The following is a 26095-nucleotide window of genomic DNA, read 5'->3' as shown; positions in this document are numbered from 1 at the left end:
TTTAGTGGAGGAAACGGAGGAGCATGTGTTGATATTTTGTGAACTGTATGACGTAGATGTGGAGAGACTGTGTGAAACTGTTAGAGGCTGGACGGGGTTGGGGTTTGGGTGGTGTGGTGGGTGGGTGGGTGGAGGAAAGGGGAAGGAAGTGGTGTCTAGGGCTCTATTTTACTTTCTTAGAGGAACAGGACTAATGAAGAGAATTTAATGTAGGTAGGCCGTGACTGGCCTCACACTCCAGTACAGAAGGTGACGGAGTATGCACCTTAAAAGTTGGATGTGGTCCGCCAAACCCAATCTAGAAGAAGACATGGATTGTGTATGTGTGCCATTCAGAGGGTGAATGGGCAAGACAAAATATTTAGGTGCCTTTGAATGGGGTATGGTGGTAGGTGCCAGGCGCACCGGTTTGAGTGTGTCAAGAACTGCAACACTGTTGGATTTTCACGCTCAACAGTTTCCTGTGTGTATCAAGAATGGTCCACCACCCAAAGGACATCCAGCCAACTTCACACAACTGTGGGAAGCATTGGAGTCAACATGGGCCAGCATCCCTGTGGAATGCTTTCGACACCTTGTAGAGTCCATGCCTGACGAATTGAGGTGTTTGAGGGTAAAAGGGGTGCAACTCAATATTAGGATGGTGTTCCTAATGTTTTGTACACTCAGTGTATATCCAACAAACGCCTCTATTTAGAAGTTATTTTTTCAATGTAATATCCAAATTCTGGGATGATCTTATATATTTCTCAAATAAATCTGTTTTAACTTTACCTTGAGCAAAAACATGTTTTACATTTATTTTCGTAACATTGATAAGAAGCTAGATTATTGTTAATTTCAATACTAATGAGTAAATTCTATATATGTACATTCCCTCAAATTACATAGTAACAGAAGTATCTGTACTGTAGAATATTATAATGCAATATTTTATGTATGATGTAATGTGATGTCATCTTTTTATTTGATTTAGAATTTTGTGTACGGTGGTTTTTGTAATATGTGTTCTTGCCTGAATTGAATATTGTAGTGTCCATTTATTTTTTATAAAAAAATCTACACGAGCAGAGAGAGAAGAGCGAGTGAAGAGGGTGGAGAGGACGCACCATAAAATAAAGATCTGTAAACAGATATTTCGGTAAGGACCAAATAAAAACACAGCAGACAAATGCAAGTACAGAGACCGTAATATTGAAATGCTTGTTATAGATTAGTGAAAATACAAACCTGCAGTCAGACATGGGGTGACGATAGCGTCAGCTAGAATGGCTAGCTAGCTATATATTTCTTTGGGGGGGTGGCATTTGAGCTGGTCGGCCTGCCCTAATGGGGTAACGTTAGCTAGCTATGTGTTCAGCGAACAACAGGCTATTTCACTCTAGTATTACTTGCGTTAGGCTTTTCCTGAGCTTTAGAAATGTTTTGGGAACGAGCTAGCTAAACATTTGGGTTTGCTGTTCTCGTGTTGTTTCGCTAGGTAGCTACTAGTCTGAAGAACTACGTTGAAGGGCAATTTTTCCGTCTTTAGCAAATTATGCTAGCTAGCTACCCATCTTGCTAATTAACTAGCTAGCTTTTAGGTCGGAGAATGGGTTCTCATTGCAGAACCAGCGCCATCTTGGCTGTCTGCTCTTAACATCAATCCAACTAGCTAGCTAGCATGACGCCCTTGCTCAAGTAAAATGTGGTGCACAGCCAAATGGATAATGGCAAAAGTAATGAGAAATGACTGGATATAATTTTTCTGCGGTCTAACTGTGGCCTTGCAGAATTTGCTGTCTTCCTGCAGCCCTTCAGATTTGGCAACTGCTTTGTACTGTGACAGACTGAGCTTTTAGTTACGTTACTGGCAAATGTGTTTTACAATGAAGTCTCGTTCATGTTGACAGCGTTTCGTGCGCATGCAATTCCATTGCTATTTCATCAACTTCCCCATGTGTGCAGGGATTGGGGTACAACAACCATGGATAGAGCAGTCCAGGGGTGTATTCATTACGCCTTGCAACGGAAACCGTTCACAGTTTAAGATCCAAACGGAAACAAACAGAGGAAACGAAACGGGGAGGGACCTACCTGAATGTGTCCAATAGAAAGTCGTTTTCATTGGAAACGGTTTCTGTTGGAAACGTTTTACAACGGAATTGGCGTAATGAATACAATGGTGTAACCATTAGTCCAAACGGTTTTGCAACTAAAATAAGTTTATATTGGACAAATTCAAGTAGGTCCCTTATGGAGCGACAGAAATTGTATTTGAATTGCATATTTAAAATTTTGTATTAGGATATTGAATTTGAATGTAATGTTTTAATTTGTAATGCACAAATTGAATCATTGAATTCATAAATTGAACTTCTATTTCATGATTTGAAACTGAATTGAATGAATATTGCATTCAGTTTTAAAATGTGATTTCAATTTAATTGAATATTCAAATTAAATATTGATTTTTATTTTATTTTATATATTAAGTTTCAATATGGTAGATATTACATTCATTGTCTGTATCAAGTTTACAAACAATCAGTTAAAGTTGATAAAAGTTTAATATATTAATCTTCTCGGATGCATTCCGATTCAGTTTTCAAATTCAGTTCTCTAAATTCAGATTCAAAACCAGAGACAACATCCTGGTACTTTGCCAGCCAGGAAAGGTAGAGGAGCACATATAGAATCAAACTGTCTATGGTAAACAAAAGCTTCTGGCCCTTTCTGAAGCTAATGTGGCATGATGACCACAGGCCTCGCCAGGACATTATAGAAGGGAATGTCACAAAAAAAATGTAGATAGCCTTTCCACTCCATATTTAATCTTGTGACTGACTGGGTTCGAACCAGGTCTCCTGCATGTCACAAGACTGTGTTAGCCCACTTGGCTAAAGCCTATAGGGATAAGTTCAGGAAGTTTGTGTAAAGGACGATATGCTGCTTTCTTATTGAGTACCGCTTCCCCCTGATTCAGCTCATACCGAGACTCGAACTCAGGACCTCTGCCTCGCAAACACTCGTGACTGCCCTCCTGAAGTTTTCCAACCCACTGCACTGTTGAAAAAGGCCTTCTTCAATTGCACAAGGGGCTGATGAGTGAGTTTCACAGATCCCCATCTGCTACATTCACCCCCCAAATTCACTCCATAGCGACTCCAGCGGTTGAGCTGAGAGTCCAGTGGCACCATTGTATATAAAGATGGCGCAGACAGACATGGCAGCTCTGCTTCTAGCTCCTAAGCAACTTTCCAGTATTGAGTTTTTTCGTACATTATTAGCCCAGAATGTTTTTTTGTGTTCTTACATACAGCCAGAAATAACTTTTTGATATCAGAGCAGCGGTAACTCACCAGCATTACGACCAGAAATATGACTTTCCCGAATTGGATCCTTTGTTCGTACCCCCCAGGGCAACTGAACTTATCCCAGAGGCTGCTCCAAGAAGAGGAGAGGTATTCAGAGTGGATTTGTAGTCCGACTCGGGAGGCACACCATCCACCGCTTCCGAGTATATTACTCGCTAATGTTCAGTCCCTGGAATATAAAATAAACGAGCTCAGGGTGAGGATCTCCTTTCTGAGAGACATCAGGGACTGCAACATACTCTTGTTTTACGGAATCATGGCTCTCTCCGGATATACTGTCCCCGTACATACAGCCAGCTGGGTTCTTAGTACATCACGCAGACAGGAATAAAGAACTCTCTGTGAAGAAGAAGAAAGGCGGTGATGTATGTTTCATGATTAACTACTCATAATGTGATTGTGATAACGTACAAGAACTCAAGTCCTTTTCTTCACTTGACCTAGAATACCTCACAATCAAATGCAGACCCTATTACCTCCCAAGAAAAGTATATTCGGTTATAGTCACAGCCGTGTAGATTCCCCCTCAAGCCGATACCATGACGGCCCTCAAGGAACTACACTGGAAACCACATATCCCGAGGCTGTGACTATAACCGATCAACACATTGTTCTATCAACACATTGCCTGTAGTACTCGCACATCAAAAACTCTCAACCATTGTTACTTCCTCTTCTGGGATGGCCCCTTCGGCAAATCAGATCACGACTCCATCCTGCTCCTCCCTTCCTATAGGGGATGTTGTTCCCACTGTGACTATTAAAACCAACCCAAACCAAAAACGGTGGATAGATGGCAGCATTCGTGCAGAACTGAAAGCGCGAACCACCACATTTAACCACAGCAAGGTGACTGGGAATGTGGTTGAATACAAACAGTGTAGTTATTCCCTCTGTAAGGCAAGCAAACAGGCAAAACGTCAGTACAGAGACAAAGTGCAGTCGCAATTCAATGGGTCAGACACGAGACGTAGATGGCAGGGTCGACAGACAATCACGTATTACAAAGGGAAAACCAGCCACGAAGCTGACACCGAAGTCTTGCTCCCAGACAAGCTAAACACCTTCTTCGACCTATTTGAGGATAACACAGTGCCACCGGGCTCTCTTTCTCTGTGACCGACATGAGTAAGACATTTAAGCGTGTTAACCCTCGCAAGGCTGCCGGCCCAGATGGCATCCCTATCCGAGCCCTCAGATCATGCGCAGACCAGCTGGCTGGAGTGTTTACGGACATATTCAATCTCTCCCTATCCCAGTCTGCTGTCGCCACTTGCTTCAAGATGTCCACCATTGTTCCTGTACCCAAGAAAGCAAAGGTAACTGAACTAAATGACTATCGCCCCGTAGCTCTCACTTCTGTCATCATGAAGTGCTTTGAAAGGCTAGGTAAGGATCATATCACCTCCACCTTACCTGACAACCTAGACCCACTTAAATTTGCATACCGCCCCAATAGATCCACAGACGATGCAATCGCCATCGCACTGCACACTGCCCTATCCCATCTGGAGAAGAGGAATACCTATACCATAGTACCCTTCAAGCTCATCATTAAGCTCGGGGCCCTGGGTCTGCACCCAGCCCTGTGCAACTGGGTCCTGGACTTCCTGACGGGCCGCCCCCAGGTGGTGAAGGTAGGAAACAACAACTTTGCTGATGCTCAACACAGGGGCCCCACAAGGGTGCGTGCTCAACCCATGACTGCGTGGCCACGCACGCCTCCAACTCAATCATCAAGTTTGCAGGTGACACAACAGTAGTAGGCCTGATTACCAACAATGACGAGACAGCCTACAGGGAGGTGAGGGCCCTGGCAGAGTGGTGCCAGGTAAATAACCTCTACGCTAATAAAATGAAGGAGCTGATCGTGGACTTCAGAAGACAGCAGAGGGAGCACGCCCCTATCCACATTGAACGGACTGCAGTGAAGAAGGTGAAAAGCTTTAAGTTCCTCGGAGTACACATCACTGACAATCTGAAATGGTCCACCCACACAGACAGTGTGGTGAAGAAGGCGAAACTGCGCCTCTTCAACCTCAGGAGGCTGAAGAAATTAGTCTAGGCCGCTAAGTTCCTCACAATCTTTTACCGATGCACAGTTGAAGGCATCCTGTCGGACTGTATAACCGCCCGCAATCGCAGGACGTTCCAGTGGGTGGTCCGGTCTGCCCAACAACACATCACCGGGGGCACACTGCCTGCCCTCCAGGACACCTACAGCACCTGATGTCACAGGAAGGCTAAAAAGATCATCAAGGACCACACGAGCCACGGCCTGTTCACCCCACTATCATCCAGAAGGCGAGGTCAGTACAGGTGCATCAAAGCTGGGACCGCGAGACTGAAAAACAGCTTCTATCTCAAGGCCATCAGACTTAAATAGCCTTCACCAGCCGGCTACCACCCGGTTACTCAACCCTTCACCTTAGAGGCTGCTGCCCTATACAGTGAGGGGAAAAAGTATTTGATCCCCTGCTGATATTGTACGTTTGCCCACTGACAAAGAAATGATCAGTCTATAATTTTAATGGTAGGTTTATTTGAACAGTGAGAGACAGAATAACAACAACAAAATCCAGAAAAACGCATTTCAAAAAATTATAAATTGATTTGCATTTTAATGAGGGAAATAAGTATTTGACCCCTCTCAATCAGAAAGATTTCTGTCTCCCAGGTGTCTTTTATACAGGTAACGAGCTGAGATTAGGAGCACACTCTTAAAGGGAGTGCTCCTAATCTCAGTTTGTTACCTGTATAAAAGACACCTGTCCACAGAAGCAATCAATCAATCAGATTCCAAACTCTCCTCCATGGCCAAGACCGAAGAGCTCTCCAAGGATGTCAGGGACAAGATTGTAGACCTACACAAGGCTGGAATGGGCTACAAGACCATCGCCAAGCAGCTTGGTGAGAAGGTGACAACAGTTGGTGCGATTATTCGCAAATGGAAGAAACACAAAATAACTGTCAATCTCCCTCGGCTTGGGGCTCCATGTAAGATCTCACCTCGTGGAGTTGCAATGATCATGAGAACGGTGAGAAATCAGCCCAGAACTACACGGGAGGATCTTGTCAATGATCTCAAGGCAGCTGGGACCATAGTCACCAAGAAAACAATTGGTAACACACTACACCGTGAAGGACTGAAATCCTGCAGCGCCTGCAAGGTCCCCCTGCTCAAGAAAGCACATATACAGGGCCGTCTGAAGTTTGCCTTTGAACATCTGAATGATTCAGAGGAGGTGGAAACATTATGCTTTGGGGGTGTTTTTCTGCTAAGGGGAAAGGACAACTTCACCGCATCAAAGGGACGATGGACGGGGCCATGTACCGTCAAATCTTGGTTGAGAACCTCCTTCCCTCAGCCAGGGCATTGAAAATGGGTTGTGGATGGGTATTCCAGCATGACAATGACCCAAAACACACGGCCAAGGTAACAAAGGAGTGGCTCAAGAAGAAGCACATTAAGGTCCTGGAGTGGCCTAGCCAGTCTCCAGACCTTAATCCCATAGAAAATCTGTGGAGGGAGCTGAAGGTTCGAGTTGCCAAACGTTAGCCTTGAAACTTTAATGACTTGGAGAAGATCTGCAAAGAGGAGTGGGACAAAATCCCTCCTGTGATGTGTGCAAACCTGGTGGCCAACTACAAGAAACGTCTGACCTTTGTGATTGCCAACAAGGGTTTTGCCACCAAGTACTAAGTCCTGTTTTGCAGAGGGGTCAAATACTTATTTCCCTCATTAAAATGCAAATCAATTTATAACATTTTTGATATGCGTTTTTTTGGATTTTGTTGTTGTTATTCTGTCTCTCACTGTTCAAATAAACCTACCATTAAAATTATAGACTGATCATTTCTTTGTCAGTGGGCAAACGTACAAAATCAGCAGGGGATCAAATACTTTTTTTCCCTCACTGTAGACATGGAATCACTGATCACTTTAATAATGTAACACTAGTCACTTTAATAATGTTTACATACTGCTTTATTCATTTCATATGTACAGTGTATTCGGAAAGTATTCAGACCCCTTGACCTTTTCCACATTTTGTTACGTTACAGCCTTTATCTAAAATTGATTAAACCGTTTTTCCCCCTCATCAATCTACACACAATACCCCATAATGACAAAGCAAAAACAGGTTTTGAGAAATGTTTGCTAATTTATTAAAAATAAAACACAGAAATATCACATTTAGATAAGTATTCAGACCCTTTACTCAGTACTTTGTTGAAGCACCTTTGGCAGCGATTACAGCCTCGAGTGTTCTTGGGTATGACGCTACAAGCTTGGCATTACCTGTATTTGGGGAGTTTCTCTTATTCTTCTCTTAAGATCCTCTCAAGCTCTGTCAGGTTGGATGGGGAGCGTCGCTGCACAGCTATTTTCAGGTTACATTTCTCCAGGCCCTTTCCTCAGCCTTTTCCCAAAATAGAGGCGAGGTGCTGCTTTGTTATTGTTTCAACTGTGGATTGCCACTTTAAGATGGCTAGGTGGGACAACCACAGTTGATGACCTCACTTATTGTCCATTGTTGCTGATGTGGACCAGGTTGTTGGTGCTCTCACAGGAGTGACAATTTTCCCCTGTATTTTTGGTGGATAGATTCCCACACAAGTGAGATATTGTAATGTGCTGAAGCTTTGAGTTCACACATCTGCAGGTGGTTGTTTTTTTCTGTAGCATTTTGCATAAAAAATAAGGAATATGCGAGGCTAGATTTTAGTGTAGGCCCAGGCTTATGTTTTTCATGGGGTAGGGTCTGAATACAATCCTCAGTGCGAGACTGATGACGCAGCAGACCTGATTTAGGTTTGTCCATAGTATGTTCAAGTATTAGGCTTCAGAGTCTCTGATAATCATGATCAGATGATGTGTTTGGTGGGAGATGAGAATTAGTCCTCCAACTGACTGGTCCACTACCATATTACTATACCTTATTTACGTTTGTAGACCATATCATTTAGATCATTTTACATAGAACACTTTAGAAAATAGAAAGTATAAGCTATTGAGGGAATCTTGTATTTCACTGCTCAAGTTGTTCAATGGCATGCATGTTTAATTCGCTCTTATGGATTTCTGTGATGAATGAAATGTATTTTCATTTTTAATGTCAACATGAGAAATTATGAGATGCATAATCTTTGTGAAATATATGAATTATTAAGTGTATGGCTTTTTGGCGAGGCAGCCATTTCAAAGACTTTGTGCTCTTATTGTTGATGCCAATTTACTGCATTTCTCCTGTTGCAAAACAAAAGCTGATATGGGGCTGAATCAAGAGTGTGTTGTACTGTTCACTAAGGATGCCTACATTTGCCTGCTGTTTGCTCATGTTTTTGCTTCCATTTCCTATTCTTTTGTTACAGTGTAGAATTGATTTAAATTGCTTGCTGTCAGGATTGGCTTGGATATCCTGTGCCACAGTTTTAACGAAGCACCACTTATTATTACAGGTAAGCTTGTGAATATGTCCTGAACATAGTCTAATTCAACTGACTTCCAGTCCAACCCTCACAACCTCCTGTGGGCTCTTTATGGTTTTTACCAGTAATTATTAGCTTTGTTAGGCTATATTCATTGACCTTATTGATTCCCTTTTGGGCTAGTGTCCCTTTTGAGATAGTGTTCTCTATTGTGGAAACCTCTGAAGGTGAGGAGAGCTGAGAATGACCTACCAAGGTATGAGTGGTTTAGAGGGAGATCATGGTATGTTGGTGGCTTTCTTTGGTAAGATACCACATTATCCACAAGCCCCAAGTCAATGTCTCCACTTCATGACCTGACCTCCTTCTGTTGACCACATTCTTTCTACTTGCTTTTTAATACGCTGTTTTGGCCAACACCTGCTCTGAACAATGCTTGAGACTTGAGTCTACGCATAGGCTAATTGTCTTGCACCTTTAGTGTTTTAATGTTGTTGGTGTCGCGATAATACATGGCCTAATTTGTGTCTGGTCCTCTCAGAATTTTAAATGATTCATAAATGCATTTGTTTATGTTTACCAGTTGCTACTGAGATGACCGTGTCATCCAATAGCTTAGGGATACTGCATTGCAATTATAACATATTGTCACATTTATATTTTAAAACGTTTAGTAAGTAAGATTTTAGTCCACAAATGTACCCACATTTACATTGAATGTAAATAGTTTATAATTTGTGAATGCCAGAATGTAGTTATTTTTGTTAGATACTTCTCCATATTAGCTGAGATCAGATTTTCTCAAAGCCATTTTAGCTGTCGTGCTAATTGTTTGTTCTGAATCTAGCATAGAATCATGCGAATTTGTCACGCTATCCCGACATTGCCTCCCAACCCTCCGGGACTCCCCCCCCCTTAATAGATTCTGCACTCTGAACCAAAACATATTATCTAGATTCAAGATGGCGTAGTCAAATAAAGCAAGGAAAGTCTACTTCAAAATGTGTTTTAGTTTTATTAGGATTTGCAGCTGTTGTTGGTAAGTAATGCACCCTGTAAACTTCTAAAACGACTTACTCAACCTTTTAAATTCATGCGCCTTCTTCCACCTGAAATGTATTGGACATGGGCCTAATGATGCATCAGATTGATCAATTGGAAGTTGTTTTAACAGTGCATTCGGAAAGTATTTAGACACCTTGACTTTTCCTAAAAACAATTATGTTACAGCCTTATTCTATTAATTAAATTCTATTTTTTCCTCATCAATCTACACACAATACCCCATAATGACGAAGCAAAAACTGGTTTTTAGCAATTTTTGCAACTTTATAAAAATAAAAAAAACTTTTATAACATTTACATAAGCATTCAGACCCTTTACTCCAAACTTTGTTGAAGCACCTTTGGCAGCGATTACAGCCTCGAGTCTTCTTGGGTATGACACTACAAGCTTGGCACACCTGTATTTGGGGAGTTTCTCCCATTCTTCTCTGCAGATCCTCTCAAGCTCTGTCAGGTGGGATGGGGAGCGTCGCTGCACAGCTATTTGCAGGTCTCTCCAGAGATGTTCGATCGGGTTCAAGTCCGGGCTCTGGCACTCAAGGACATTCAGAGCCTTGTCCCGAAGCCACTCCTGCGTTGTCTTGGCTGTGTGCTTAGGGTTGTTGTCCTGTTGGAAGGTGAACCTTCGCCCCAGTCTGAGGTCCTGAGTGCTCTGGAGCAGGTCTTCATCAAGGATCTCTCTGTACTTTGCTCCGTTCATCTTTCCCTTGATCCTGACTAGTCTCCCAGTCCCTGCCGCTGAAAAACCACCATGCTTCACCATAGGGATGGTGCCAGGTTTCATCCAGACGTGACACTTGGCATTCAGGCCAAAGAGTTCAATATTGGTTTCATCAGACCAGAGAATCTTGTTTCTCAAGAGTCCTTTAGGTGCCTTTTGGCTAACTCCAAGCGGGCTGTAATGTGCCATTTACTGAGGAGTGGCTTCCGTCTGGCCACTCTACCATAAAGGTTTGATTGGTGGAGTGCTGCAGAGATGGTTGTTTTTCTGGAAGGTTCTCCCATCTCCACCAAGGAACTCTGGAGCTCTGTCAGAGTGACCATTGGGTTCTTGGTCACTTCCCTGACCAAGGCCCTTCTCCCCCGATTGCTCAGTTTGGCCGGGCGGCCAGCTCATTTAAGAATGATGGAGGCCACTGTGTTCTTGGGGACCTTCAATGCTGCAGATATTTTTTGGAACCCTCCCCAGATCTGTGCCTTGACACAATCCTGTCTCGGAGCTCTACGGACAATTCCTTAGACCTCATGGCTTGGTTTTTGCTCTGACATGCACTGTCAACTGTGGGACCTTATATAGACAGGTGTGTGCCTTTCCAAATCAAATCAAATTTTATTTGCCACATGCACCGAATACAACAGGTGTAGACATTACAGTGAAATGCTTACTTACAAGCCCTTAACCAACAATGCAGTTTAAAAAAACTTGTTAAGTAAAACATTTTAAAATAGCTAATAATTAAAGAGCAGCAGTAAAATAAGATAACAGTAGGGAGGCTATATACAGGGGGTACCGGTACATTATTTAAAAAAATGATTTAGCAGATGCTCTTATCCAGAGCGACTTCCAATTAGTGAGTGCATACATTTTTCATACCGAGTCAATGTGCGGGGGCACCGGTTAGTTGAGGTAATATGTACATGTGGGGTAGAGTTAAAGTGACTATGCATAAATAATAATAATTACACACCTATCACGAAAATGTATGCAGCAGGTAATGCTCCTGGAGTTCCCCAGTGCCTCGACCAGCACCAGCAGCAGCTTGCCCAGTTGAACGCCGCCATGCAGGAAGTGCTCCAAACTCTGCATAATCTGCCCAGCGCTCCGGTTCCACCTCAGGGAGCGGCGAGTGCACCCAGTCCACCTGTTCCCGTGCTATCACCAACTTCTGAGGGACCCCTCGCCCTACCAGAGCGCTATGACGGTAAAACTACTACTAAATGTAGCGGCTTCCTGCTACAGGTTTCCCTTTATCTGGCGTGTCAGCCTGGGGCATATCCATCTGACCAAGCCAGGATAGTGCTGGTGATTTTGCTACTTAAAGGGAAGGCGCTGGATTGGGCCACGGCAGTCTGGGAAGGGGGTGAGGCCGCAGCGCTTCCCTGCTCCACCTTCCTCGCTCGGTTCAGGGCAGTGTTTGATCATCCCACGGAGGGAAAGGACGGGGGTGAGCGTCTCCTCCAGCTACAACAGGGAGAGGGGCCCGCGTCCGAGTACGCTCTGAGCTTTCGCACGGTGGCAGCGTCTTCCGGCTGGAATGAGCGTGCTCTGCGCACGGCCTTCAGGAGGGGCTTACGGGAGGACATCAAGATGGAACTCGCATGTTGGGACGACGAGATGGACCTTGATACCCTCACCGCCACGTCCATCCATCTTGACGACATGTTGAGAGACCGACGGCGTTCCCAACACCTCCTGGAGCCTCGACGCTCACCCCATCTGAGCTATGGAAGCCACCCTGCTTCCGAGTCCTCACCCATGGAGGTGGGCAGCACCCCCTACACCACCATGGACCACAGGTCTCCTGGCGGCTCCCTATCTAGGCGGTATGAATCCCGTCGCCGCTTCGTGAGTGTTACGTCATCTCCTATCACAAAAACATTGTTTTTAGTTCCCATAACGGTGACTGGTTATTCTTTCTCTTCCATTTCCACTGCAATGATAGATTCCAGATCAGCGGGGAACCTTATACAGTGAGGGAAAAAAGTATTTGATCCCCTGCTGATTTTGTACGTTTGCCCACTGACAAAGAAATTATCAGTCTATAATTTTAATGGTAGGTTTATTTGAACAGTGAGAGACAGAATAACAAGAACAAAATCCAGAAGAACGCATGTCAAAAATGTTATAAATTGATTTGCATTTTAATGAGGGAAATAAGTATTTGACCCCCTCTCAATCAGAAAGATTTCTGGCTCCCAGGTGTCTTTTATACAGGTAACGAGCTGAGATTAGGAGCACACTCTTAAAGGGAGTGCTCCTAATCTCAGTTTGTTACCTGTATAAAATACACCTGTCCACAGAAGCAATCAATCAATCAGATTCCAAACTCTCCACCATGGCCAAGACCAAAGAGCTCTCCAATGATGTCAGGGACAAGATTGTAGACCTACACAAGGCTGGAATGGGCTACAAGACCATCGCCAAGCAGCTTGGTGAGAAAGTGACAACAGTTGGTGCGATTTTTCGCAAATGGAAGAAACACAAAATAACTGTCCCTCGGCCTGGGGCTCCATGCAAGATCTCACCTCGTGGAGTTGCAATGATCATGAGAACGGTGAGGAATCAGCCCAGAACTACACGGGAGGATCTTGTCAATGATCTCAAGGCAGCTGTGACCATAGTCACCAAGAAAACAATTGGTAAAACACTACGCCATGAAGGACTGAAATCCTGCAGCGCCCGCAAGGTCTGTTTGAAGTTTGCCAATGAACATCTGAATGATTCAGAGGAGAACTGGGTGAAAGTGTTGTGGTCAGATGAGACCAAAATCGAGCTCTTTGGCATCAACTCAACTCGCCGTGTTTGGAGGAGGAGGAATGCTGCCTATGACCCCAAGAACACCATCCCCACCGTCAAACATGGAGGTGGAAACATTATGCTTTGGGGGTGTTTTTCTGCTAAGGGGACAGGACAACTTCACCGCATCAAAGGGACGATGGACGGGGCCATGTACCGTCAAATCTTGGGTGAGAACCTCCTTCCCTCAGCCAGGGCATTGAAAATGGGTAGTGGATGGGTATTCCAGCATGACAATGACCCAAAACACAGAGTGGCTCAAGAAGAAGCACATTAAGGTCCTGGAGTGGCCTAGCCAGTCTCCAGACCTTAATCCCATAGAAAATCTGTGGAGGGAGCTGAAGGTTCGAGTTGCCAAACGTCAGCCTCGAAACCTTAATGACTTGGAGAATATCTGCAAAGAGGAGTGGGACAAAATCCCTCCTGAGATGTGTGCAAACCTGGTGGCCAACTACAAGAAACGTCTTACCTCTGTGATTGCCAACAAGGGTTTTGCCACCAAGTACTAAGTAATGTTTTGCAGAGGGGTCAAATACTTATTTCCCTCATTAAAATGCAAATAAATGTGCATATATGCATTTTTCTGGATTTTTTAGTTGTTATTCTGTCTCACTGTTCAAATAAAGCTACCATTAAAATTATAGACTGATCATGTCTTTGTCAGTGGGCAAACATACAAAATCAGCAGGGGATCCAATACTTTTTTCCCTCACTGTAGATAGGGAGCTGATCTCTGAATGGGGGTTGCCACCGTGCCACTGCCTTCTCCGCTACATGTCACCTCGCTGGACAATAAACCACTTGGATCAGGCACAATTACGCATGTCACTCTCCCCATCACCATTCCCACACTACCGGAGCACCACGAGGAGCTGTCATTCCACATCGTCACATCACCCCTTCACCGGATCGTCTTGTGATTGCCCTGGGTCAGACTACACAACCCCGCCATCAATTGGATCACCAAGAGGATCATAGCCTGGTCCACCTCATGCCGGAAGACCTGCCTGCCGGTGGTTTTTTGTTCCACGTCAGTGGAGAGTCCGGAGTCCGCCCTACAGCCCAACATTCTACATGAGTGCGCAGATCTCTCTGATTTCTTGTCTTCATCAAAGGCTAAGTGTCTCCCTCCTCACAGGCCCTGGGACTGCGCCATTGACCTGCTGGAGGGACAACACCCCCCGAAGAGTCTCATTTACTCCCTTTCCATGGCGGAGACTGAGGCCATGGAGAAGTATGTGGCGGAGTCCCTGAAACAGGGGTTCATCAGACGCTCTACCTCTCTTTCCTCCGCCAGCTTCTTCTTCGTGGCCAAAAAAGACGGACTGAGGCCGTGCATTGACTACGGGGGCTGAACGCAGTCACCACCAAGTACCGGTACCCCCTCCCTCTGGTTACGTCGGCCATCGAGCAGCTACGAGGGGCCCGGTACTTTACCAAGTTGGACCTGGGGAGTGCCTACAACCTGATCCGAATCCGGGAAGGAGACGAGTGGAAGATGGCATTCAGCACTACCTCAGGCCACTATGAATACTGCGTCATGCCCTACGGCCTCGCCAACGCACCTTCTGTGTTCCAGTCCTTCGTCAATGACGTGTTCCGAGACATGCTGAGTAGACAGGTGGTGGTGTACATCGACGATATCCTGATCTACTCGGCTACGTTCGAGGAGCACGTCAGGGGCGTCAGAGCTGTCCTACTCTGCCTCCAGGAACACAGCCTGTTGGTGAAGGGGGAGAAATGCGAATTCCACCAACAGGCCATCTTCCTGGGATACAAGTTCAGTCCTCAGGGGGTGTTCATGGAAAGAGAGAAGACTGACGCCGTCAGGTCATGGCCAGTCTCCACCACCACCAAGGGCCTACAGAGGTTCCTGGGCTTCACCAATTTCTACCGGTGTTTCATCAGGTCCTTCAGCTCCATAGCCACCCCGCTCACCTCTCTCCTTAAGGGTGGGCCTCAGAAGCTGGCCTGGAACCCTGAGGCTGACGCTGCCTTCAAGAGGCTGAAGGAAAGGTTCACCACAGCGCCCATCCTAAAACACCCAGATCCATCTTGTGCTTTCATCCTGGAAGTGAACGCATCTGAGGAGGGCGTGGGTGTGGTCCTCTCCCAGCGACAAGGTAAGCCAGAGAAAATGTATCCCTGTGCCTTTTTCTCTAAAAAGCTTACCTCCACAGAGAGGAACTATGGAGTTGGAGACGGGAAGCTGTTGGTGGTGGTCCTTGCTCTGGAGGAATTGAGACACTGGCTGGAGGGCGCAGTCCATCCATTCCGGATTCTTACTGACCACCAGAATTTGGAGCACATACGAGCAGGGAATCGGATTAACTCTCGTCAAGCCAGGTGGGCCCAATTTCTTACTTGCTTTCAGTTCATTCTGTCCTACCGCCCAGGATCCCAGAATGTGAAAGTCGACACACTCTCCAGGATGCACCATACCGGAGAAAGGAAGGATCTGGGGGGTCCTATCCTGCTCCCGTATCTCATCGTTGCACCTGTCGTTTGGGATGTGGACGAAGACATCCGCCTGGCGGCTCAGAAGGACCCAGCGCCTGCCAACGCCCCTCCGGGGCACGTGTATGTACCCACCAGTGTCTGTGACCGCCTGCTGATCTGGGCGCACACCACCCTTACGGCAGGGCACTCCGGTGTTACGAGCACCCTGCATTCTCTATCACAAAAATACTGGTGGCCCAACTTGGCTACTGATGTCAACTCCTGTTCCGTATGTGCCCAAACAAAGACACCTCGAAACGCCCCGGCAGGCAAACTAGTTCCTCTACCAGTGCCTCAGCGACCTTGGTCATACCTGGTCATACCTTGGTCACAGACCTCCCACGTTCTGACGGCTTCACCACAGTCATGGTGGTCGTAGATCAGTTCTCAAAATCATGCCGTCTTTTGCCACTAACTGGTCTTCCTTCTGCTCTCTAGGTTGCTGAGGTCCTATTCCAACAGGACATCGTCTTGAACCGAGGTTTCTTCCCTGGGCAGAATATGCCCACAATTCCCTCGTTCACTCCTCCACTGGGCTCACTCCCTTCCAATGTGTCCTGGTGTACCAGCCGGCCCTGGCCCCTTGGACACCCAGCCAGACCGATGCGCCCGCTGTCTACGAGTGGTTCTGCAGGGCCGGACAGGTCTGGGACGCCGCCCATGTCCGTCTCCAGAGGACCATTCGCCGGCAGATGGACCAAGCTGACCGCCACCGCAGTGAGGCTCCCGAATTCCAGTATATAGCCCTGAACTGTTCAGTCATTGTTGTGTGTAATTTGTTAGCGTTTTGTCGTTTACTCGCTCTTTGTTATTCTCTTTCGTTGTGAAGTAAACCTTTACCTTGTTGATTCCTGCATCTGCGTCCTGCCTCTTCTTATCCTCAGTACTCGTCACATTATGACTAGGGTTGCTGGAGTCTTTGATAATTTTTAGGGCCTTCCTCTTACACTGCCTGGTATAGAGGTCCTGGATGGCAGGAAGCTTGGCCCCAGTGATGTACTGGGCCGTACGCACTACCCTCTGTAGTGCCTTGCGGTCGATGTCCGAGCAGTTGCCATACCAGGCGGTGATGCAACCAGTCAGCATGCTCTCGATGGTGCAGCTGTAGAACATTTTGAGGATCTGAGGACCCATGCCAAATCTTTTCAGTCTCCTGAGGGGGAATAGGCTTTGTCGTGCCCTCTTCACGACTGTCTTGGTGTGTTTGGACCATGATAGTTTGTTGGGGATGTGGATACCAAGGAACTTGAAGCTCTCAACCTGTTCCACTACAGCCCCGTCGATGAGAATGGGGGCGTGCTCAGTCCTCTTTTTCCCCCCTGTAGTCCACAATCATCTCCTTTGTCTTGATCACGTTGAGGGAGAGGTTGTTATCCTGGCACCACACGGCCAGGTCTCTGACCTCCTCCCAATAGGCTGTCTCATCGTTGTCGGTGATCAGGCCCACCACTGTTGTTTTGTAGGCAAACTTAATGATGCTGTTGGAGTCGTGCCTGGCCATGCAGTCATGGGTGAACAGAGAGTACAGGAGGGGACTGAGCACGCACACCTGAGGGGCCCCTGTGTTGAGGATCAGTGTGGCAGATGTGTTGTTACCTACCCTTACGCCCTGGGGGCGGCCCGTCAGGAAGTCCAGAATCCAGTTGCAGAGGGAGGTGTGTAGTCCCAGGGTCCTTAGCTTAGTGATGAGCTTTGAGGGCACTATGGTGTTGAACGCTGAGCTGTAGTCAGTGAATAGCATTCTCACGTAGGTGTTCCTCTTGTCCAGGTGGGAAAGGGCAGTGTGGAGTGCAATAGAGATTGCATCATCTGTGGATCTGTTGGGGCGGTATGCAAATTGGAGTGGGTCTAGGGTTTCTGGGATAATGTTGTTGATGTGAGCCATGACCAGCCTTTCAAAGCACTTCATGGCTACAGACGTGAGTGCTACAGGTCGGTAGTCATTTAGGCAGGTTGAGACATTAACTACTTTTTGAATGTACTGTTATGTTATGTTAAAGGAGAGTTTAACTATTTGTTCTTGGACACAGGGACTCTGGTGGTCTGCTTGAAACATGTTGGTATTACAGACTCAGTCAGGGACATGTTGAAAATGTCAGTGAAGACACTTGCCAGTTGGTCAGTTCATGCTCGGAGTACACATCCTGGTAATCCGTCTGGCCCCGCTGCCTTGTGGATGTTGACCTGCTTAAAAGTCTTACTCACATCGGCTACGGAGAGCATGATCACATAGTCATCTGGAACAACTGATGCTCTCATGCATGCTTCAGTGTTGCTTGCCTCGAAGCGAGCATAGAAGTGATTTAGCTCGTTTGGTAGGCTTGTGTCACTGGGCAGCTTGCGGCTGTGCTTCCTTTGTAGTCTGTAATAGTTTTCAAGCCCTGCCACATCCGACGAATGTCAGAGCCGGTGTAGTACGATTCAATCTTAGTCTTGTATCGACTCTTTGCCTGTTTGATGGTTCGTCAGTGGGCGTAGCGGGATTTCTTATAAGCGTCCGGGTTAGAGTCCCGCTCCTTGAAAGCGGCAGCTCTACCCTTTAGCTCAGTGCGGATGTTGCTTTTAATCCATGGCTTCTGGTTGGGGTATGTACGTACGGTCACTGTGGGGACGATGTCATCGATGCACTTATTGATGAAGCCAGTGACTGATATGGTGTACTCCTCAATGCTATCGGAAGAATCCCGGAACATATTGCAATCTGTGCTAGAAAAGCAGTCCTGTAGCTTAGCATCTGCGTCATCTGACCACTTCCTTATTAACCGAGTCACTGGTGCTTCCTGCTTTAGTTTTTCCTGAAAAGCAGGAATCAGGAGGATAGAGTTATGGTCAGATTTGCCAAATGGAGGGCGAGGGAGAGCTTTTTACGCGTCTCTGTGTGTGGAGTAAAGGTGGTCTAGAGTTTTTTTTCCTCTGGTTACACATTTAACATGCTGGTAGAAATTAGGTAGAACGGATTTAAGTTTCCCTACATTAAAGTCCCCGGCCACTAGGAGCGCTGCCTATGGATGAGCGTTTTCCTGTTTACTTATACAGTTCATTGAGGGCAATCTTAGTGCCAGCATCGGTTTGTGGTGGTAAATAGACGGCTACGAAAAATAGTGTGGTCTACAGCTTATCATGAGATACTCTACCTCAGGCGAGCAAAACCTCGAGACCTCCTTAGTGTTAGATTTTATGCACCAGCTGTTGTTTACAAATATACACAGAACTCCACCCCTTGTCTTACTGGAGTCAGCCGTTCTATCTTGCCGATGTGGCGTATATCCCGCCAGCTGTATGTTCTCCATGTCGTTGTTCAGCAACGACTCGGTGAAACATAAGATGTCCCGTTGGTTGGATAACCTTAATCTTAGGTCGTCCAATTTCTTTTCAAATGATTGAACATTGGCTAATAGGATTGATGGAAGAGGCAGTTTACTCGCTCGCCGTCGGATCCTTACAAGGCACCCCGACCTTCGTCCACGATATCTCTGTCTCTTTCTAATGCTAATGACGGGGATTTGGGCCTTGTCAGGTGTCTGTAGGATATCCTTTGCGTCCGACTCGTTGAAGAAAAAATTGGAGTAATCGCTGTCCTGATATCCTGAAGCTCTTTTTGGTCATAAGAGACGGTGGCAGAAATATTATGTACAGAATAAATTACAAATAACGCGAAAAAATCACACATAATTGTACAATTGGTTAGAGGGCTTTAAAACGGCAGCCATCTTCTCCGGGCCATTTCAAATCATGTCAAATCAATTGAATTTACCACAGGTGGACTCCACTCAAGTTGTAGAAACATCTCAAGGTTGATCAATGGAAACAGGATGCACCTGAGCTCAATTTCGAGTCTCATAGCAAAGGGTCTGAATACCTATGTAAATAAAAACCTGTTTTTGCTTTGTCATTATGGGTATTATGTGTAGATTGATGAGGATTTAATTTTTTCCAATTTAGAATAAGGCTGTAACGTAACAAAATGTGGAAAAAGGGATGGGGTCTGAATACTTTCCGAATGCACTGTAGTTTTATGAAAATAATTGCATTAGGCTTGAGCGGTATCCAGATTGTCATACCTTTTTATACCGACCTTGTACCATACTGGGATATTAGGTAATACTGAACACAAGGGGCGCTATTTTCAAACCCCACTGAGCCTTTGTAATCCGACAGATAGCTAACTAGCTACTAAATTAGCAAACCAAATGCACAACTGCAGAGCATTTACAACATTTTAGACAGTTAACTTAATATTTATACAATATCTAGCTGGCAAACATTTAGTTGTGAATTCCATACAGTAACTAGATCACCTGGCGTGTGCTTAACAACAGTGAGTGACTCACAAGGCTCCGGTCTCTCGTCGCTGTGCTTGTAAACAAACACCACGTGACTGGGGACTACCGGTAAGCTTCATAATGAAAAATTATGTGACCGGTGAAATGAAGTACGCAATCTTCTTTTTCTCCTAACGTATTGCACAAGTTGACTGCAGGTAAACTAGCTACAAATATTCAAATGTATGTTAAAAAAAACGTCAAAGAAATTGTTTTGACGGTATTGAAAAACCATCCCGTGGCTATACGGTATACCGCCCAAGCCTAAATTGCATTGAAATGTGTGGTTCTCTGGGTATAATTATGAGCAAGATTTAGGCCTATGAGCAACATTTCTCCATTCAAGATTTTCTTGTTAGACCTAGGGCCTACATAATGTCCTTGAGCCGGCTGATGTATGTGGTGAATGAAGCAATGTGTGGATGGCTGTGTAAGAGTGGTGATGAGCCTAATACTTGCACATGTATTTTGAATTTCTCTTGATGCATTGGACTCTCATCGAATATATCCAAACATAAGCCATCTTCTAAATCATGGTTTCTCTCCTGCTTTTTTTGTCTTGTGTGTTCATTGCTCTTTCCTCTAGTCTTACAGTGGTTGCCTTTTTTCACCTGCAGGTGTGTGTTGTTTCTCCTCAGCAGCATGGCTGTGGTCATCCGCTTGCAGGGTCTCCCGATAGTGGCGGGGACCATGGACATTCGCCATTTCTTCTCTGGATTGACCATCCCAGATGGTGGGGTGCATATTGTAGGGGGTGAACATGGTGAGGCTTTTATTGTTTTCGCCACAGATGAAGATGCCAGGCTTGGCATGATGCGTACAGGGGGAGCAATCAAAGGTTCTAAAGTGTCACTTTTGCTGAGCAGCAAGACCGAGATGCAGAATATGATCGAGCTTAGCCGCAGGCGTTTTGAAACGGGCAATGTAGAGGGAGTGGCAGGAAACGGTAGCAGACCAGGCCCCACCGTCAACACATGTGGGAGGGGCAGTTTACCCAACACTTTACAAGGGTTCAGCAACACCACACCAGCCACAGTCACCACAGCTGCCTCTGCACATGAAACTATAAGCAACAAAAATGTGTCCACGTTTGCCACCGCTAGCATGGGAAACATGCCCCCCAGTTTCAGCAACAACTTCAGCAGCCCAAATCTCACCATGGGATCCACTATGACAACAGCCATGTCTTCCCTCAACTCTGTACCACCACCTATCCCCCCTTTGCCAACCATGCCATCCCTGCCACCCATGCCTTCCATACCCCCCATGCCACTTCCACCACCAGTGTCCTCTGTGCCTCCTGTTCCCACTGTGTCACCTTTAACCCATGGCCCCCCTGTCCTTCCCATGAGTCTGTCCCACATGGGATCAATGCCGCCATTCAACCCAGGCGTCCCACCCCCTGGTGGATTGGCCTCAGGGCTGCCTCTAGGAACCCCAAATCACATGTTTGTCGGCCATATGAACCCTCTGTTAAATCTCCAGGCACACATGAAGGCAGCAATAGGTAATTCAGATGAGTTATATGTCCACCTTCAAGGCCTGCCCTTCTCAGCTACTGAAATGGATATTAGGGAGTTTTTCTGTGGGTTAGGGGTGGACTCCATCCGACTGGTCAGGGACAACATTGGCCGGAGTAGCGGCAGGGCCCTGGCCAAGTTCTTTTCCCCTCAGGACACTTTTGAGGCGTTCAAAAGAAGCAGCGGAATGTTAGGGCAGAGGTACGTGGACATCTCTCCGGCCACAGAGAGGCAGTGGATGAGTGTCAGCAGTGGTGGCAACGAGGTTGGAGGGCAAGCCCACTCAAAATCCAGTAACGTGCCCCAAGACCAGCACCGCCGCGGCAACATGAGTTCAGTGTCTCCGTCATCCAGAGATCATGCAAGGTCTCGCTCCCCTCACAACAAGGAGTTCTGTGTCTACCTGAAAGGCCTGCCCTACGAAGCAGTAAACAAACAAATATGTGAGTTTTTCAAAAACCTGGACATTGTGGAAGACCGCATTTACATTGCTTATGGACCCACTGGCCGAGCTACAGGTGAGGGATTTGTCCAGTTAAAAAATGAAATGGACTACAAAGTTGCCCTCGGCTGTCACATGCAGTATATGGGAAGCCGATTCATACAAGTTCACCCAATAAGTAAGAAAGCTATGTTTGAAAAGATTGATTCCATTCGTCAAAGGATGCAGGGTGGTGATAAGAAAAACAACTCTGAATCAGGCAAGATCCCTAGAAACTGTGCTCACATCTCAAATATTCCATATAATGTGTCAAAGAAAGATGTCCGTCTGTTTCTAGAAGGCATTGCGGTATTTGAGGAAAGTCTTAAAGTTCTGGTTGACAGCTGTGGTAACGGTCTAGGTCAGGCTGTTGTGCAGTTCAGGGCAGAGGAGGATGCGCTAAATGCTGAGAGACTACACAGGCAGAAGTTAAATGGCAGAGATGCTTTTGTGCATTTGGTCACCTTTGAGCAGATGAAGGAAATCGAGAGAAACCCACCACCACAGGTTAAGAGAGGCCAGAAATTCCAAGGGAACTCTCAAGGCCAGGCACACGGCCATGCTCAGGCACAGAATCCTGTTCAAGCCGAAGCTCACCCCTTTGCTGGTATGACAGGAGAAGAGTTCAACTTCCTCAGAAACACTGTAGGCAATTTAGGCAGTGGTCCTTTTGCTCAATTTACTGTCCCAGGTAATGGACTAGTGGGCCCTCCTCCTCTACCCCCACTTGCAGCAAGTCTAGAGAATGTAGCCCTTAGCATTCCCCCACCCATGGTTGCTGGTCATTTGCCTGGAGCAGTTCTGGCACCCCCAAGCTTCCGACCAGGCAGCAACCATGGCCCACCTGGCTTTGGGCCAGAGGGCTTTAGGGGCATGCCACCTTTTGACAATGGCTCTAGAAAGATTGGAGGCGACAATAACAACAACCGAGGAGGTGGCCAAGGGCGATCAGAAGGGGGCCCTCAGTCTGCCTTGGGCCCTGGCCCTGACCCTCTGAGAGGGCAGTCAACCGGAGGCCCGGGTAACCCTCGTGGACCTACCATTGTAAAGATCCAAAACATGCCTTTCACCGTAACAGTCGATGAGATCCTAGATTTCTTTTATGGGTATCAAGTACTGCCTGGTTCAGTCTGTCAGCAGTTCAGTGAAAAGGGCCTGCCCACTGGCGAGGCAATGGTTGCCTTTGAGTCACACGAGGAGGCATCATCTGCTGTCTTGGATTTAAATGATAGGCCTATTGGGGCTAGGAAAGTGAAAATAACCCTAGGATAAGACTCCAATGTTCCCCTCTACCAATAATAATGAAGTGAAACAGCCGGTTTCATTAATGCAAAGAACTTGCATTTAGGATTTAGCATTTAAGCTCCCAACCATCTTTAGTTCCTTTACCAAAGTTATAAAGTTGTTAGTAGCGTAGGAATAAAATGGAAAGCTGCTATATTGATTGGATGTATAATATGATAACTAAAGTGGGATGCTTGAATTTTCAAAATGGCGAAAAGCCAACTGTTGCCATGTTGATGTAGCTTGAGTCCAATCATATTTAGAGCAAGAGCCTTGAAATTCATTTCTAAAGGCTAAATGATATGGTTGGAGTAAGAGGATAGTCTGTTATTGCTGTGCTGAGATGTCACTTTCACTTGGAAGCATGTATTATTTTCAAATGCCCTGACACGTTTTGTGTTCGTGTATTTCTTCCATAGATTTAACATTCTCTTTGTGATGATTTTCTAAAGGGGGTACTCGCCAAATGCTGCCATGCATGGTGTTAGTACAGAGAACACTCATTGTGTCATGGGTAAAGCATTTGCTTATTTGCTCTATGCTGTTTTTCACTGTTAATAAATGCAAATGTCAATGTTGTTGCTAGCTATGTTGTGTGAGAAATTGTACTGCTTGTTTCTGAGAAAAAGATGTTGAACATTGCATTTGGTTTAATGGTCTGCAGTGCTCTTTAGAACTTTCTGTATCTGTCAACCCTCCCACTGCGATATACTCTTTTTGAATATGAGCTGTTTTGCAAAGATGTAAATACTATTTGGAATGTCTTAGTTTTGTAGTGTTGTCTAACAAGATACACTTTTATGTTTGATATTTTTGGGGACGTTCCAACTTATTTCACAAGTGTATATACTGTTTAGCTTACACTTTTGTCAATAAAATGACATTCCTGACATAGATTTACAAGCCATTCTATTTTTCTCCAATGCTTTTTCACTTGCTTGCTGAATTTCTGTATGAACAATAAAATAGTTTTGGGAAGGCACACAGATTTTACCAAACGTTCCAGGTATGAAATCATGTACGCCCAATGTAACAGTTTTCAAATCATTCCTGGGTAACAATTAAGTACCTTACTGTGATTGTTTTCAATTAAAATGGTAAAAAATAAACAAAAATAGCTTCTTAACAAAGAGCAACTTCTCAAACAATAATTCTGCTAGGACTGTCTGGGAGTGGGGAGGGGAAAAATGAAAACTAGCTGTTTTGGAACTTTCTTATTGGTCTAACTAATTTACCGGCTGGGAATGACCCCAGGCAGGCCAAAACGCCATCCCACCAAAACAGGTTGAAATTTCAGGCCATCTGTTCAAACAGCTCTTACGGGGGAAAAGGGCATTATCATTTTCAAATGTTATTCCAACCTCAATGTGGAAATGTGTATATAATACACAGGAAACGTTTTTGACTGCACTGGGCCTTTAAGTTAGGCCTACGTTTAGCTGTTTAATCTACTTAAAGGGTAATATAGGCTATATCTAGGTTTTGCAAGTGAACATATATGGTTGAATGGGAAATTTGATTGGGTTTACCAAGAAACCCATGGGCCGGTTTTCCAGACCCAGATTAAGCCTAGTACTGGACTAAAATGCCCATTCAATGGCAATTCTCTGTTAATAATTATTTTTAGAACAGGACCAGGCTTAATCTGTCTGGGAAACCAGCCTTTAAAGCACTTCAAACGCCAGTCCTTGAGGGCCAAGTTCTGCGGGTTTTCGCTGCTCCCTTGTACTTGATTGATCAATTAAGGTAATTGATTAGCTAAGAACTCCCCCTTACCTGGTTGTCTAGATCTTAATTGGAAACAAATTGAAAGGAAAGGACAAAACCCAGCAGATACATGGCCCTCCAGGAACTGAGTTGGACACCCCTGCCTTTTAAAGGAAATGTAAAACTTTTTTTCAACTTCATAGTCATCATCTCCAGCACCACCCCAACATCCAACATATGTGAAAATGGCGCATTTCTATGTTTTGTAGTAAAAAAGATGGAAGATAAGTGTTTCCAATGACATCATTGGAGTGCATTGTGTGATTTTAACCAATTAAAGGTAGGCATTGCCTAATTCCTTACTAATTGGTTGATGATGTCATTGCAAAACACTTATCTTGCTCTATCTTTTTTACTACAAAACATAGAAATGTGCCATTTTCACATATGAAATGTCCCTTTAAGGATCACTTGAATCAATTTATTTTGGGGGTATTTTGTTCAGTAGTCCACTGTTGATATGATCAACAACAAAAAATATTCTGCACAAACATTTTCCAGATAGAGCACTGCATATAATTATGTTCATAAATTGTGTGTGTGTTTTTTAAGAGTGGAATAAATGTGTACTGTCACAAGGCCCACTTTCAATTCCACTATAGATGCTAGTGGCAAACATGCCTACTAGAAGGCTAAGATAACACCTGTGTCTTGTGTCTTACAAGCTAGCCTACCGCTAAACCTAAATGTACCTTGTTTTTATCATGCGGTTTAATGGAAAGTTTTTGACTGATTCATATGAGTTCTCTGAACATTAATTTTATTTTGGTTTGAAGTGGTGTCAAACGTATACAGCCTTTATTTAAAAAAAAATGGTTTCTATGAATCAGGAAGAGTAATTCTATAGGCTA

General features: G+C 45.2%; 2 protein-coding genes across 4 annotated transcripts in view; both read left to right on the top strand.

The window, feature by feature from the left end:
- The first annotated feature begins 1060 nt into the window (after positions 1-1060).
- On the top strand, positions 1061-24377 carry LOC121575632 (RNA-binding protein 12). Of its 2 annotated transcripts, none has more exons than XM_041888856.2 (2): positions 1061-1141; positions 20810-24377. In XM_041888856.2, exon 2 carries the CDS (start codon positions 20835-20837, stop codon positions 23463-23465), a length of 2631 nt encoding a protein of 876 aa, XP_041744790.2. In that variant the 5' UTR covers positions 1061-1141; positions 20810-20834; the 3' UTR covers positions 23466-24377. The 2 variants fall into 2 exon arrangements, with proteins under 2 accessions (XP_041744790.2, XP_045079066.1); XM_045223131.1 differs by lacking the exon at positions 1061-1141 and adding an exon at positions 8733-8819.
- The window catches only part of LOC121575633 (copine-3-like), a 70434-nt gene continuing 45413 nt past the window's right edge, over positions 1075-26095 (top strand). The window contains exon 1 of one of the 2 annotated variants that reach the window (XM_045223133.1): positions 1075-1141. The gene's annotated coding sequence lies outside the window, so the exon portion shown is untranslated. Of the gene's footprint in view, positions 1142-8749; positions 8820-26095 lie in introns of those variants that run through there. The other variant, XM_045223134.1, reaches the window with a different exon arrangement.

The sequence above is a fragment of the Coregonus clupeaformis genome, chromosome 10, assembly GCF_020615455.1.
Source record: "Coregonus clupeaformis isolate EN_2021a chromosome 10, ASM2061545v1, whole genome shotgun sequence".
NCBI lineage: Eukaryota > Metazoa > Chordata > Actinopteri > Salmoniformes > Salmonidae > Coregonus > Coregonus clupeaformis.
The sequence above is the reverse complement of the archived record's forward strand: the minus strand, read 5'-3'. Positions and strand labels throughout refer to the sequence as shown.

What these genes read in the sequence shown, in the direction of transcription:
- LOC121575632 (XM_041888856.2), top strand. Translation starts at nt 20,835, where the DNA reads ATGGCTGTGGTCATCCGCTTGCAGGGTCTCCCGATAGTGGCGGGGACC.